Source organism: Arachis ipaensis, chromosome B5 (genome assembly GCF_059453495.1).
Source record: "Arachis ipaensis isolate K30076 ecotype BB chromosome B5, ASM5945349v1, whole genome shotgun sequence".
Lineage (NCBI taxonomy): Eukaryota > Viridiplantae > Streptophyta > Magnoliopsida > Fabales > Fabaceae > Arachis > Arachis ipaensis.
In genome coordinates, this window is record NC_142440.1 from 135,215,672 (window position 1) to 135,231,493 (window position 15,822).

Genomic DNA, 15,822 nt, shown 5'->3' on the forward strand with positions numbered 1-15,822 from the left:
TGGTGGCATATAATATGCATATTTTTTCAGTAGGTCATGATCCTCCATATGTAACGACATGTCATCCTAGGAATATTTGAGGACAATGGTTATTTATTTTGGTTAGTTAAAAGAAAAAAAGCAAGATTTTGATTTACCACAAATGATGGTGGAAGGGACCAAACATTTTTTAATTTGGTCATGGTAATATTTGATGTTATCTTCAATGCCATCAGCTTTATTACCAGTTCAGACACTTACTTGCCAGGTACGAGACAGAATAAATCTCCTCTAGTTGCAGTTGTATCATAGATATGAACCAAATCCTCACTAACACAAAGCCAACACGTTAGCCACAGAGAGAATTAAAATTAAAAATAAAAGATAAAAAAAATGCTCACGCTATGTCAATTTCAGCATTAAAGATGTATATAGCCATGTTGACCAAATCCTCACTCAACCTCATATCTTGTGGTGGTTTGAATGAACAGTTAAGATTCTGCACTATACATACTTGAAAGCTATGCCAATGAATTTTTTAACTAAATCAAATACCTTTAGGATAGAACTGTTCTTGAAAGCCATTTTTTTTGGTTTCGCAGAGGTCGTTAACTGTGCTTTGTCTTTGGTGAATGTTAAAGGCCCTTTGCGTACTCTAGTTTCCGCCATCTTGCTTGATAGTTGACCTTTGTACTCAATTTTTGGCATTTTCGTTGGTCGTGCAAACGCCCTGTTTTGGAGAGATGGTGGATTATTGACTCTTGCCAATTTGTCCTTTTGCCTTACAAACTTACTCAAAAGTTCTTGCATAGTTTTATTATTTTTGGTATTTCTTTGAATACCGAATCTTGACGTTGGCTTCGATTTTTCTTCTCCATCCAGGTATGTTTGCGTCCCTTTGTAGAATGATGGGGGCAGATTGTGCAAAATCTCAACGTCTTTATTCTCGTTGGATAAATCCGTAAACACACAATTGTCGGACTTTACTTGCAACGGGCTAGAGTTTTTCTTTGTTACATCATCACAGGGTTTATTCTTCATCTCATATAGGTCCGTATTGTCGAATTTCTCATGCTTCTCATCAGTGTTACATTGAAGGGTGGTTAATTTATCAAGAGACTTCTTCGCCATCCACATTGCCTTCTCCATCTCATCAACTCTCTTGGATAAAGACTACATTATAAAATAGAAAATTAGCATTGGTATATATAAATAACATTGCAATATTATCATGAGTTGGATATATTACCCCTATGGCATGTAGTTTTATTTCAACGGAGAATTTTCAATAATTTCCATCCAAGAAGATCCAATGTGAACGTCTACTACTTTTTCTTCCATTGCTCTATTAGATTGTAATTTTAGTTTTAGTAGAGATAGTTAATAGTGTTCTATACTTGAGCATTTATATATAGGAATAAGATTATGTTTCCCACAACTAATTTTCTTTTAAAATTTAAATTTAAATATGATAACCAAAAATTAGTTATTATACTTTAAATTAAAAAAATATATATTCAAAATTAAAATAGTTTCCACGGCATAAAGTACCCTAATTTTATCTTGTATAAAATTAATAATAAATTTTTGTTTTATAATTCTAATATTATCTTTTTGAAAAAGATAATATTAGATTTTTATATGTAATCTTATTATTCTTAACTTCTTATCTTCTTACTTTAATTAGATAATTTTTTTAAAAAAAATGATAAAAATAAAATATCTTAGAATTTGTATTATTTTTATCTTATCTTATCTTTTATAACCAAATTTGCTATATATTCATCTTAAGGGGTTATATAGTACCGTACAAGACTCTGATACTATCTGAGTGAGTAGTAGAAGATGACTCCAATGAAAAATATGTAGTTCAAGAGTATGTTTAACGATATAACAAAAAGAATAGAAAATTTAGAATCAGTCCTTCATGTTCTACACCAAAAAATTGATTTGATCATGGCACAACAGAAAACTTCCACAAATAGTAGTTCGATGTTGGATCCTACTGTAGTTGTGCATTCTTCGAAAAGTACAAAAACTAGTGATCTTACTGGTATCGTGCCAATTCAACCCAAGAAGTTATTCCACTTGAATATTACTCGTGAAGCTACAACTCCACCTAATGGACAACCACATGTTAGAGTAGGAGCTATACTGCCAAAGATAACCTTAATTTTTTTCTTCTTTCGTTTATTTTTTCTTTTTTCTTTATTTTTTAGTGTAACCTTGAAACTATTTTTTTTATCTGCAGTGGTGGATACTTATTGCATTTGAGCCTACTGCTTCGATATGTTAACCGATTCTCAAGCTGCTGTTGCAGCCTATATTTTTTCGGATACGTTAGATCCGTACGTGTGGTTAATGATTATGTGTATAATGTAATGGTGTAAAAATTCTATGATTATCCCAACTAACCACTTTATGAATTTGGCAGTTCTGAAGAGTTGGTAATCTCATATGAAAAAGGTTATAGAAGTACATTTAGATGTCTTGTGCCGGAGAGATGTGTCGAATCACGAGTAAGTATAGAGGCCAATGCATGTTATACAATTTCTTGTAATTATATATTTAAGCCTCTATTTACCTATAAACATGTTTTACATATAATTTTAACATATTTTAGGTTATAAATCTGGTGGCACTTATGATGACACGTGTATTTCGACGTAGGAATGAAGATCCAATTTGCTGGTTCATGCCTGAACATTTTGCAGTAAAGTTATCCCTATAATATCTCTAAATTATAAGTTAATTTTTTGTGGCTAATAGTTTGAGTGGATATACTAATTTATAAGGAAGTTCTTTTTTCTAGACTAAACCATGCTATGTACTCACACGAGTAAATTGTATAATTAAATTATCAATTCAAAAATAGTTGTTAAATTGAAGACATATTTTCATTTAACAATTTTTTTTTTGTATGCAGCGATATGCTTTAAGCGACAAATACACACCGGCTGAGGTTATCTCTGATTTCCTTGGAGCATATATTTCATTGAAAATTAGCCACGTCGCTAGGGTACAAGTGACCAATTTATTTTCCATTAATATACTGTTAATTTTTTTTTTAGTGTGTATAATGATTTAAGGTTTTTTGCAGGTTTTTATCCCTGTCTGTGAGGAACTACATTGGTATCTGGTTATTGTTGACTTTACAAATCGTCGTCTAATCATATTAGATTCACTGTCTTGTGTCGAAAAACATCAACAACGCAAAAGGAACGCAATTAAAGTGGTAATTATTTGTTCTAAATCAGTACTCAATCATCTATAAACACTTAACAATTTAAATAACCATTTGTTGTAACTAGTACTCTTAGTCAATTTAAATCATTTACAATTCACAGTTTTTTTTGTCATGAATTCACTCTTGTAAAGGCAACTTATTTAGAAGCGATGTTAGATGATCATATTTTTTATGATGATAAGTCTAAAGTTGTAAATTGCTCCACTTTTTGGCCTATGACACCTTTTGGCTTACCCACTCAAAAAAATAGATCGTAAGTCTAATATTAAATTTTTTTTTTTTAAATATCATAACTCGTTCAATAGATTATATCTTATATGTATATAATAACTATTTGTTGAATGCTTTTTATCATAGGAATGATAGCGGAGTTTGGGTGACCAGTTGGATGAGAGAATGTACTTTACAAGATGACTTCAATATTCAGGTCATATTTATAAGAAAGTATTTTTAACATAATTTTTGCAACACACTTCTAATTAGAATTATATTGTTGGTGCTCTAAGCAGATTAACGACTCCACACAAATGAGACTTGCCGTGGATCTGGTTTTAGAGGAGTACAACGATTTGTGCCTCGTAATACAAGAAAATACTTGGCAATATAGGACCAAGGTGGAAACAGAACATGAAGACATTTAGGAATGAGGAATTATCTTTTTAGATATTTTTAATAGTTTCTTTGAAAGACAAAGTACTAAGCTATGTTTCATTTATTTTTACACTAATTTATCCTTTTATATATTACAATTCTATATTACTAATTTTCTTTACTTTATCGGTTAATATAAATTATTCATAACCTGTATATTTCCGTAAATAACGATGAAACCAGTCACATGACCCAGGAGACTTCGGTTTTGAACATTATGGTAGCCTTATGTATTGGAATTATTATTTGTGCAACAATGAAAAACTTATATTTAGCTTCTTCTAATGAGTAAAGGAAAATACATGTCAAAATATCAACAACAGTACATAACAAGGAGAAGAAAACAAATAAGAATATTTCTTTATCAAACTTGCATGAGATAACGTTAACAACACCGAAATCTTATCTCACTAGGTAAGAACTGTATAAATTAAATTATATAAAACAATGGTACACCAACATCAATGGAACCCAAGCACCATGATCTAGCCCCCTCCTTATGTCTTCTTCCATCGCGCTGAAGCCAGATTTTTGAAGTAGATCTCTTACCTTCCTTGCAAGTTGCGGAGCTCCTGGTGTTGAATACTTAATTTATATGCCAACAGAAGATTAAGATCAATTCATGGCCAACCAAGAACTATGGCCAAAAATTGTTCTACTTTGTAGTATCTTTCAAAAGGAGCCAAAAACATAACATGGTTAAGATTAAGAACTAAGATTTCCCATCACAATAAGATACCAAATTTTCAATCATTTCTAAAAAAAGAACAAATGAGTTTGGCTGGTTATATAAGATAAAACAGAAAGTGAAAAAATACATACTCCATTAACCTTCATAGTTTGTCTATCAACATCTGCAAAGAAGCTTGAAAGGGAAGGGAAGAATGGGTCCAAAGCATGGTCAGAAGGTGGTGATCAAATCCAATTATCCACCAGGAAAGTTGTGCAAGAAAGTGTTCAAGTTTCGATTGTGGGCAGCAGCAGCAAAAGAACAAGAAGGAACAACAATGATATTCAGACAGGTAACGAGGTTGTGGGAGAAGAAAATGTGAGGATTATTCCAGTTCAAGAAGTGACTCCTCAACCCAAAGAAAATGAAATTAGTAACTCTGCTCATCAAGAAACCTCCACGCTATACACACTACCAATGGAAAATGCAACTTTACATCATAAGTACTATAAAATTTGAAAACAAGTGAAGGAAATCCAATCACTCAAAATCAAAACCGATATTTACTTTATTTATTTCAGAAGCATGGCCCTCAAAAAATTGTCATCAACTGTTCCATTGTTGCACTTAACAAGTTGACATAAATACAGGTAATCACATCAAGAAGCAAAAGGACGGAGAAGGACATCAACTTAAAATTAAGGTACATGGAAATCTCCAGGAAATAAAAACTTGTGCAGATTCTGTAATTTTGGCTATATGTAACCCCTTTTTAATGTCTAAACTATAGTATGGAATAAGCACGAATTACTTCAACAAGTAGTGCTTGACACATTGGACACTTCTTTCCACTTCGGTGCAAATCATTAGCACAGTTAGAACATGTGCACATGTGCCCACATCTGCAAGGAAAAAACCAAAAAACAAAATGCTTGTTAAGAGATTAAACTCGAGAGCGAAATTGGCTGCTGATGTATCAAAATGATACTGAATAGTTTACCTGTACAAGAGAGAATCAATATTGCTTTCGCAGCAAATGCAGCAAACCCCTTTCCTCACGCATTCCCATTTGGATTTATCATCTGGTGAATCATGGTCACGTGTTCCTGTGATTAAATCAATTCAACTTGGTCTTAGAGCTAATGAATTAATGAATGATACGGACAGAAAGATAGATTTTTAAATGTGTTCCTGTGATTTTTGCCCTCGCTTTCTCAACGACAGAAAGTGCAGACAGAACCTTCTCTGCTGCTACCTTTCTCGTCTTAGCTGCATCTTTAAATACTTTTACACTTTCCTCTACTTCCTAAGCAAACATGAAAATAAATAAATAAAGCATATCAAATTCAAATCAAAACACCAAGGAAACTCGAAGCAGGGCAAAAATCATTGCCTAAAAAGCTACCCTAAGGATTCAAAATTCATCATCTTGACTATTCTAAAAGAATCAAACCGAACTGAAAAGAAGGCAGAGAAAAAAGTATACCTTGCTGGGTTTGTCGTCCTTAACAAGAAGTGGGGTTGAGGAAAGTTGTCCTATTTCAGTCTCATCAAGGGTCGCTCTGATTCTCGTTCTTTCTCTGCGAAATTTAACAGGGTGGTGATACTGATAGTTCGTTCCTCCGAGTCTGTGAGGAGTGGCGGTGGACGCAGGGAGCGGCGGCGTCTGATGCGTGTTGTGGCGGCGAGAATAGGCAAACTAGAGATATAGAAGAGGAAGAAGATGAGAAAATGGCGTTGATTGAAATTGATTTTATAAACCCTAGCAGACCTCTCTTCTTCTTTGAATCTGAAACTAAAAGATAAAAGAAAAAAGTGTAAATAACAAAAGTTAAAGGGATCAAAATCTATTTAATAAATTTTAAAAAAAAAAACGAGGTACATTTTGTAATTATTTTTATGGTGGTTAATGATAAACCTACAAAAATGTAGGAGCAAGAAATCCATGGCCTAATTATGGTTATGAGACCATTGGTATTGCTAGCTTTGACTTCTAACCAAAACAAATTTTTCTATCAACTAAAGTTACAAAAATGAATACTATCCAAAAATTATTCAACCATTTGAATTGATTAAATCAATTAGTTTTATAATTTATTTATTGTAATTGATTTGATTTAATAATTGAAAAGAATAAATTTAAAAATAATATCACAAACATGACATGCTAGCTTTATTATTAAGTACAAAAATTAATTTTAATAATATATAATAGATTAAACCAACCACTATTATAAAATATTATAAAATAATAATAATAATCATTTTAATATAATTATGTTCAAAATATTCATTAATTAAGAAGCTAAATTTTCAACTTCTTGAATTCAAATTTATTTATTTAGTGTAAATATGGAATCAAATTATATCACCATAAAAATTATTTGTCATAAATTGATGCACAAATTATATAAATATTAATATTAACGTTCTTTTTTTTTTTCACGGTCATATTGAATATTGTTTATTGACGGTGAGGTGTGAACAATTTTCACTTCAACAGCTATATATAATAGACAATATAAATATAATGTTATAACATGTTTATATATAATAAAATACAAGTTTTGCACATTTTCTTAAATACATTTTAATAAGTTAAAAAAATAAAATATTCTCGTTTTACTTAACATAAACTGCATCAACTTATATGTGCGTGATATTAGAAAAAAATAACATATTAAAAAAGATAGTTAAGTTTATTATTTATTCTTTTCAATTATTTTTCAAACTTAAAATTTTGATTTTCAATTTTTTTCTCTTTTATTCATCATCTATATTTTTGTGCCTATTATATATCTTGTACAATAAAAATTATGTTGTCCAGAAACAAATTTTATTTTTGGACTATCTCCCCTCTTTTTTATTCCAAATAATAACTGTTACTAAAGTCCACATTCTAGAAAAACTGAAAAAGCATCCCTACTATTTAGCCCACCACCTAAGTTCCTTTGACTGGTCCAAATATGTCCCATAACACTTAATCACGAATCAATATCATTAATCTCACTTCTCAGAAATGGAAAATGAAAACTTAGAATTACTCCACAATCAATAAAACTTACATGCGTTGCAGTCTAAATTTGACACGTAGTGTCAGCATCATATGCTTATTTCCTCACCAAAGAATTTTACTTCTAATTTTGGATTACCTGCAATATAATATATAAAATATTAATCAAAAAAGAGACCAATATAGTTCGATATATAACGAAGTACAAGCACACAATTTAAAGAGGATATATAATTGAAAGGACTCATCAAACCAAATATAGAAGGAGAGTTAGACGAAATAGCGAAAGATTCTTTAAATAAAAGTAGATTTGAAACTAGGAGGGTAACTAAACTTCTATGGTCACTTAGGCACTTAGCTAAAAGTAAAGTTCCTATGAATGAGTTAAAATTTTGGATGTTTTGACTAGGATAATACAATGTTTGATATAGACTTAGACTATACCAACAATAATTAATGTTATTACTGTAAATGTGAATATATTGCAACAATTTTCTACTGTTACTATTATATTATACTATAGCTACCACAAATATGAGATTACTCCAAAACAGTGACAAATATGAAAAAGATACTTATGTTTTTATAAGAACAAATTCTTACTGGTCATTGTAGAAATAATTTAAATTTTTATCTAAATAATCGATTGAATTGTTGGCAGAACCATATCTGTTTTATTTAATATATAATTAAACAAACCTAAGTCCTAATAATGTACTAAACTTGCATTGTTTCCTTGGACGACTTTTTGTTGTTTTCCATTGTTGTTGCACAAATATTCAAAACCTTATTATGGTCATTCATCAAAACAAAATCTGAATTCATGCTTACATATATGCTTATATTTTTTATTTTCATTCATTCGCGATAAACATCATTCATAAATAAGAAATAAACATTCATAATTCACAGTCACATTCACAGTTATCAAAATGCACTGGTTAATATGTAAGTCTACGTTTCCTAATGTCCAAATGAGAAACAAAAGGGGTGTTCAAATCTAAAATTAATTCAAATTAAATTGTTTATATAATTCAATTTAAATCGAAAACTAATTAAAACCATACTAATTTAGATTTTGATTGGATTTTATTTTTTATAAACTGGTAGATCGGATCGGATTTTGGATCTACTTCTCATAATCGATACAATCCAATTCTCATAATGTGTTATAATATTATTATTTTATTATTATATTTACAATTATACTTATAATATATTCAATTTGTTATACATTTTATATTATTCATGTATTATTATTTAATAAATATTTTTTGTTCAAAATATAATTTATTTATTTATTTTAATTAAATTATAAATTTATTTCTAATATCATGTTATCGTTGATTTTTCAATATATTATTGAGCTGTTATGTCATTAATTATTTTAAATTTGATGTATAGACTCGTTATATATATTCAATATCTTTAATTTACAAAAATCGCAAATCCAATCTAATCCAAACTACTTAAAATTGGATCTGATCGGATCTGATTTTTTTTAAAAAAAATCATCCAATCCAAACCGTACCGCAAACACCCCCAGTAAAAACCCCACTAATATTTTCATCTCATTCCATTTTCCTTCGTAACCTCTCTTTTTCATTTATGTTTTGGGTGCCTAATGGGTTCAAATATGATCAATGCATTCTATCATATTAAGTTTGTGTTTAATTAATTACATTTGTGAGATGTCTCTTATGTTTAGAATTGATCTTTCGTGTGTCATTGAACAATTGTGTAGATATTACCTTTAGTTTAAGTATTAATTAATCTTTGATTCAAACCGATGCAAGTAATGCATTTCTTTTTTAGTTGTATGTTGAGGTTTAATGAAACATTTGAGCTCAAGTTTGGAGTGCTCATTTGCCCCCGAATGGATAAATTGAAGTTTGAAAGAGCTTAAAAATACTCATGGGACAAAGGTTAAAAACACTTAGTGATCATTTAGGTTTATATTCATGTTTTTCTATAGAAAGAAGCTCCAACCTCTTTTTTAAGTTTTCATCTCTTTTTCTTTTCTATAGTTTAGTTTTTCTTTTTAACCCTCTTTTCATCTCTCCATGCTATTTTACATTTTTGTTAAGGCCATTTTAACATGTTTATATTGATTAATGTAAATGTACAATTTGGATACTTTATTTATGTGCTTATTGGATATTAAATTATTTATAAGTTTGTTAATTGATGAATCTATAATTAATTGTAATTAGCTTACTTGGGCTTTGATTGAAGTTCATATATATTAATCGGTTGATAGGGAGTGATATCAAGTCATAAGAGTTAATATTTTTAACTCTTTTGGTGTTTGGTGTCACTTAGAGGCTTAGAGATGTCTAAGAATATATGAAAAAGAGAGTGGTAAATTTGAATGCGCCATGTTTGATAAAATGGGTCAATGAAGGAAAGAACTTAAACCTAAGAATCCTTAAACGTTTTTTATTTTTTTGAATTCTTAATATTGTTAATTGTTTGCATCAAACCAACCCACCAGTCCATCACCCTCCATATTCCATAACCTAATCAACTACATATTTTCTTGCTTGTGAGACAACCCGAGTTACATGCTCTAACTACTCTCTAAATTAATATAGATTGAAAAATAACATAATCAATTCGATGGCTATTTACTCGTAACAGTTAAACCAAAATATCATTTTCATTAAGATGTGTAGTCATATATACTAATGTACCCAATAGATACTGAAGTTCCACATGAATTCCACTACTACTTGGTAAAGAAGAACTCTATTATATTAAGGAACATGCATTTGCATTCAATAATTGAAATGGTGGTAGCATACAAGCACCAAGGTAAAATAAAAATCCAAATCTTGGGATCTGGTTATGTTAAACTTCTGTCTATATTAGAAGGGGCATTAACCCCAAATCTATATTGAATATATTTCTTCCTATATTTAAACAATGAATCAGAGAATACATACTTCTCTTTAAATATTTTTAAGAAAAAAGGATTATAGGGGGAGTAAAGGCAAATGAAAATTTGATTCCAGCAATGGGTTTACCCTTCTGGTGCGGGTTTTGATAGCTTTAGATTATTGTCCCCATATTCATATGTAGTGTCAGAAACCGACATTTCGGCGAAGAAGTGTTACTGATACATGGGCTGCTTATGTAACTGCATAGAACTCCAAGTGTTGTTGACATGTGAACTTGGAGAAATGATTGTTGGGAGCCTCTTGCTTTCCTCGAGATGAGGAAAATCGACCGTGTAATGAAGGCCCCGGCTTTCGTGCCTCGAAAGGGCACTGCTGACCACAAGCTTGGCACAACAAAACAGGTTCCTCATTTCACAGGTTTCAGGCACCACCATTGTTGGCTTCCATCCATGTTGAAATAAGTACTCCTCCCATTTAGCCTCTAGTTTACCAATTTTTCGCTCTGCAGTTTCTAGTCTCATCGTGGACCGAACAATTCCTACATAGTTCCACATGATAGATTGCAGTTCTTTCCTCAACTCTCTTGTCACAGATCGAATTTTGCCTATGACATCACTTCCAAGCGAAAAAGGCACGACAGGGTGAGGCCAAAAATTGGAAGCAGTCATATCAAGGCTAGAACTCTTCATCAGGTCAATTGAAGGCTGGACAGCTCGTCGAGCGAAAACCAGTGCCTCAAGCAATGAATTGCTGGCAAGTCTGTTTGCTCCATGCAAACCTGTACACGCCACCTCACCAGCTACGTACAGACCCTTTACATTTGTCTCTCCTTCAAGCCCAGCACGAACTCCTCCACATATGTAATGAGCAGCTGGGACAACTGGGATCGGATGGCGTGTTATATCCAAACCATGCTGGAGGCACATAGAGGCAATGTTGGGAAAGTGGGAGAGAATTTCTGCCTTCGGCTTGTGACTTATATCGAGGAGCACGTATTTCTCGTTGCGCTTTTTAAGTTGGTCATCGATACTTCTTGCCACCACATCCCTTGGAGCAAGCTCTTCCCTCTCATCATACAAAGGCATGAACCTTTCCATGCCTAAATTATAAAGGATGCCACCATCACCCCTAACAGCTTCAGATATCAAAAATGCATTTTCCCTTGGCTTGGACGGTTTAATTGGAAGGCCTTCATCCGCTAAGGCGGTTGGGTGAAACTGCACAAACCTGGACCAATCATATCATTAAAAGAAATCATGACAAAAACATATAGCTCAACTATAAACACCCAATTTCTGTTTAATCGGTATGACATTGTATTGACCCGTATGCAAATTGTGAGACTCATCAAACAGTTAAATATTCACATTTCTGAAATCATCTACTTACTCCATGTTTGAAATCACAGCTTGAGCTCGGTGTGCCATGGCAATTCCATCTCCAGTAGCCACCTTCGATAAAAAAAAAAGATAAACAAGTTAAATTAAAAGAAATAAGACCATAAAATGCAGGTTATGCACTATAAGCAGGTCAACATAGTAAGTGTGCAACCAGAATAAGATGGATCACTTCACTGCCATCAATTAACACTTACAAGGACAAAGAAAACCACTTAATCAATCAACAATTTCAGCTTAAACTAGACCTAATTAATTCTGTTTATATTTTAATCATGCTATTTCTAAATTTATAGTGTATCATCAGAATAAATTAATAAGATGTTGCAAATGAGTAAGTAACAATAATCAGTAGTTCATTTGTAAACTTTTCTATTCAAGATAAAACTATCTTATTAATAGAAAAGAGGTCTACCAGAGGATTTGTAGTTTTGGGATAAATATGTCCAGCTCCACCAGATGCAAGCAAAGTCACATTTGAAAGGAATCTTACCACCTAAAAACTAAAAAGATGAAAATTCAGAAATATATTCAACAATAGCAATAACTTCTTTCTCAAGTAATTGCACAAAATCACTTTCCCCACCTCTAATGTTTCAGTATTCAGAGTGTCAATGCCAACACAAGTGATATCAGATCCATCCTGCAACACCAGTGGCATGTTTTAGATTTTGTTAGAGAACGCACTGAGACATTCAAAATGTACCTAGTAAAATTTGAACAGAAACAATTTCAAGTGAATGGAGCCCATGAATTTAAAACTTCAAATGTTTGACGAATACCAGCATGCTTGGAGCGAGGTACCAACAAGGTATACGCTACAAAACCATTAGTATAAAATAAAATAATATCAGAGAGAACAAACCTGACAAGTGAGAAGATCTATAGCGAAATGGTGTTCAAACACAAAAATATTAGGATTATTAACAACTGACTTCAGCAGAGCCCTTTCAATTTCTTTTCCAGTCATATCAGCGGCATGAACAATTCGACGATGAGAATGACCCCCTTCCCTCACTAGATGCAAGTTACCATCTTCTCCATGATCAAATGAAGCGCCTATGGCAATTAATTCTCTGACTCTGTCGGGTCCTTCAGTACAGACAACCTGGAAAAAGGAAGGGTCATAGTTAATACAAAACTTGATGCAGTAGTCAGAGAAACCAGTGATTGCTTACAAGTATATATGCAATTCTATCATGCTCAAAATAATCATCTCTATAATAAGAACAGTTCTGCTCAGTTTCATAAAGTAAAGATCAACAGCATTTCCGTGCCTTCCCATAGCAAAAAGAAATCAAGTGCTTGAATAGCGTTTTAAATTGAAAATACCCTGTTTTGATAATTTCATAAGTACAAAACGTTGCTGAAAGTGAAAAGGCAAGAGAACCATTTCAGATGAATTTGGCAAAGTTATGAAACACCGATCAGGTACTTGAATTCGACATTTCTGGTAAATTTGAAAGCTTTAGAACATACTCGAACGGTCTCTTCATCACAAAGATAAGCCCCTGCCACAATGGTATCCTTCATGTGACTCTCCACAGAATCAGAAGGCGATAGCACAGCACTGACACCACCTTGAGCATAATTAGTGTTGCATTCATGAGACTCGGCTTTGGTGATCACAGCAACAGACCCATATTTTGCAACTTCAAGTGCATAGCGAAGCCCAGCAATTCCACTTCCAATCACAGCAAAGTCAAAATATTTTGTGGAACCTTCGTTTTTGTATGACGAAATGACCTTGAAGAGTTTCCGATTCTTGCAAACTGGAGATACAGAAGCCTTGCACCTGTGTATCTGCAGCACCTTGGATGCCCCTTGAGACCTAAAATTTTGCACCCGAAAAGCAATTGAAAATTTTTAATTTAGTTAATATCAAAGTAGGAAGTCTACATCAATTTCCATTCATTACAAGTTATTTACAACCACTAAAGCTTGCATCAGATTAGGTTGCCTACATTACACCTTTAGGACACTGTCTTTTCCCGGACCACATGTGCCGAGATGATTTGCACCATGCTGCCCTTTATTTCTGTCAAGTTTTCCGAAGTTACTGACAGAAACTTTGGTACAATTCGGCAATCAAAGTACAATAACCTAACTGTTTTCTATCCAGCCTCCAAAATAAGTTCCCTCGAATTCTTGGAAAAATAAATGCACAAATTCTACAAACCATATTTGTTTTAGATTAATAAAATTTAACCACAATTAAATCATGCAATCTTTTGAAAAACAGGACAAGTTTCAACAAAAGTAATTCTGGACTAGCGCAAAAAACTATTTCCTTTTAGGCATTTAAACATAGCAAGATATGAGATCACTACTGAAGACTATTATTATTGTTGGATCCAATTCTTCTAAGCATATTGTGAGAATACTATATGCAGGAGTTTTAACTGTAAAAAAATAACACACGATCTTGTGCAAACAAGTAAAATTTCATTCATCAAATAACTCTGGACAAGCAAACAAGAACTCCATTTTAGTAAATGACATATGAAATAGATATTAATTGATTCCTATGACATCAAATAACTATTACCAAGATAGATATTTATGTGTGTTCCTCTTGATAGGCACATCAGAAATGCAAGCAGTCCGTATGCAGCTCCGTCCCTTGCAATCTGTCACTCCAAAATGCAGTTTGCCACTCCCAGCAGGTATACAAGTCACCATTGTCACACCTCTGTACAAAACGCAGACGAAGAGTTAAGCAAACAAAAAACTTCAGACAAGAGCCTTCACTTTATACATTGAAAGAAGCAAATGTGGATCACAGGAAGCAAAAGGAACAATTGGCAAAAGCCAGTGAATAACAACGCCAACAAAATAAACTGGTAGAACACAAAGATTTTCAACATTCTAAACCAATGCAAATTGTTTCTCATTAGCAGAGTAGCTAACAAGAACCACTAAACTGGTGAACTATGCTGGACCAAACTCATATCTAATATATATGTGCTTAGAATTCCTTGTATAATTTAGCTAAATCAACTCAAAGGAAAACAAAACCCCTGTTTCTTCTTCTCTGCATGTTATTGTGATCAAAGTAGAAGAATAAATACATAAATCAAGACATCAAACAGCTGAGAATATCCCATTATTTATATTGCTACTCAAAATTTCTGAAACAACATACACCAACAAAGAAGAAGAAATTCAGCTACAAAAGAAGTGGTTGAAAAGACATAATAAAGAGAGGAATGAAAGTTAAACTCAAAAGATCAGAAAAGGGTTGGAAGGAAAACTTCATGACCAACCAACCACACAAGCACACACAACATAAAGACACAACCTTTTGAGACAATAACACAAACACATAAGAGAACGTTCCCTATATATAGATGACAGACATTCAGTTATGTTGTGATGATCCCAAAATTGAAGATAGAAATGGTGAAAGAGGGTACCTTGATGAGAGTGCGTGTGAGGGAGAAAGAAGGGTGAAGAAAACACAAAAGAAGGGACAAAGGAGAATCTGGGTTGGCGTTGATTTGCAGAGAATGAATATTATTATATGAATGAATGAACTAATGAATGAATGAATGCGGAGAAAGATTTCTGAAGGGTTCCTAGAATTTGTGCTCATGAGTCATGACACAAAAATTAAAAACAACAAATAAAAACCAAACTATATTAAAAGGTGACTTTGAATATGAAATTAGTGGCGGCTAAGGAGACTTTGTTTTCACTTCTCAGTTATCACATCAGTTTTTAGTAATTTTACAGTTATTAAATTATTTTCAATAAATAAATTTTACTGCCTACAAATTATATTAATTTATATATATAAATTCTGATAAATATAAATTATATATTTTTTTATATATAAATACTTACAAATATAAATATAAATTTATTATTGATTTAAAATAATAATATTTATTGGTCACATAATATTATTGTATTATTAAAAAATAGTTGTATAGAATATAACATACATAAAATAGAAGTTTAAC

General features: G+C 32.1%; 1 protein-coding gene across 2 annotated transcripts; it reads right to left on the minus strand.

Annotated features, from left to right (window-relative positions):
* Nucleotides 1–10,317: 10,317 nt before the first annotated feature.
* On the minus strand, nucleotides 10,318–15,508 carry AO (L-aspartate oxidase). 2 transcript variants are annotated; one of them, XM_016347816.3, is made up of 8 exons: nucleotides 15,274–15,508; nucleotides 14,406–14,549; nucleotides 13,337–13,688; nucleotides 12,723–12,965; nucleotides 12,444–12,500; nucleotides 12,273–12,353; nucleotides 11,850–11,911; nucleotides 10,318–11,687 (listed from the first exon to the last, which is right to left on the minus strand). In XM_016347816.3, the coding sequence occupies exons 1-8, from the start codon at nucleotides 15,450–15,452 to the stop codon at nucleotides 10,673–10,675; spliced, it is 2,133 nt and encodes a 710-aa protein (XP_016203302.1). In that variant the 5' UTR covers nucleotides 15,453–15,508; the 3' UTR covers nucleotides 10,318–10,672. The 2 variants fall into 2 exon arrangements, with proteins under 2 accessions (XP_016203302.1, XP_088345097.1); XM_088488971.1 differs by having other exon boundaries at nucleotides 14,406–14,725; nucleotides 14,768–15,276.
* Between the last annotated feature and the right edge of the window lie 314 nt (nucleotides 15,509–15,822).

Excerpts from the sequence above, each read along its gene's own strand:
- AO (XM_016347816.3), bottom strand. The coding sequence starts at position 15,452 with ATGAGCACAAATTCTAGGAACCCTTCAGAAATCTTTCTCCGCATTCAT. Across the intron at positions 12,966-13,336 it reads GTGATGAAGAGACCGTTCGA|GTTGTCTGTACTGAAGGACC; the intron begins GTATGTTCTAAA and ends TCCTTTTTCCAG. Across the intron at positions 12,354-12,443 it reads TGAATACTGAAACATTAGAG|GTGGTAAGATTCCTTTCAAA; the intron begins GTGGGGAAAGTG and ends TTTAGTTTTTAG.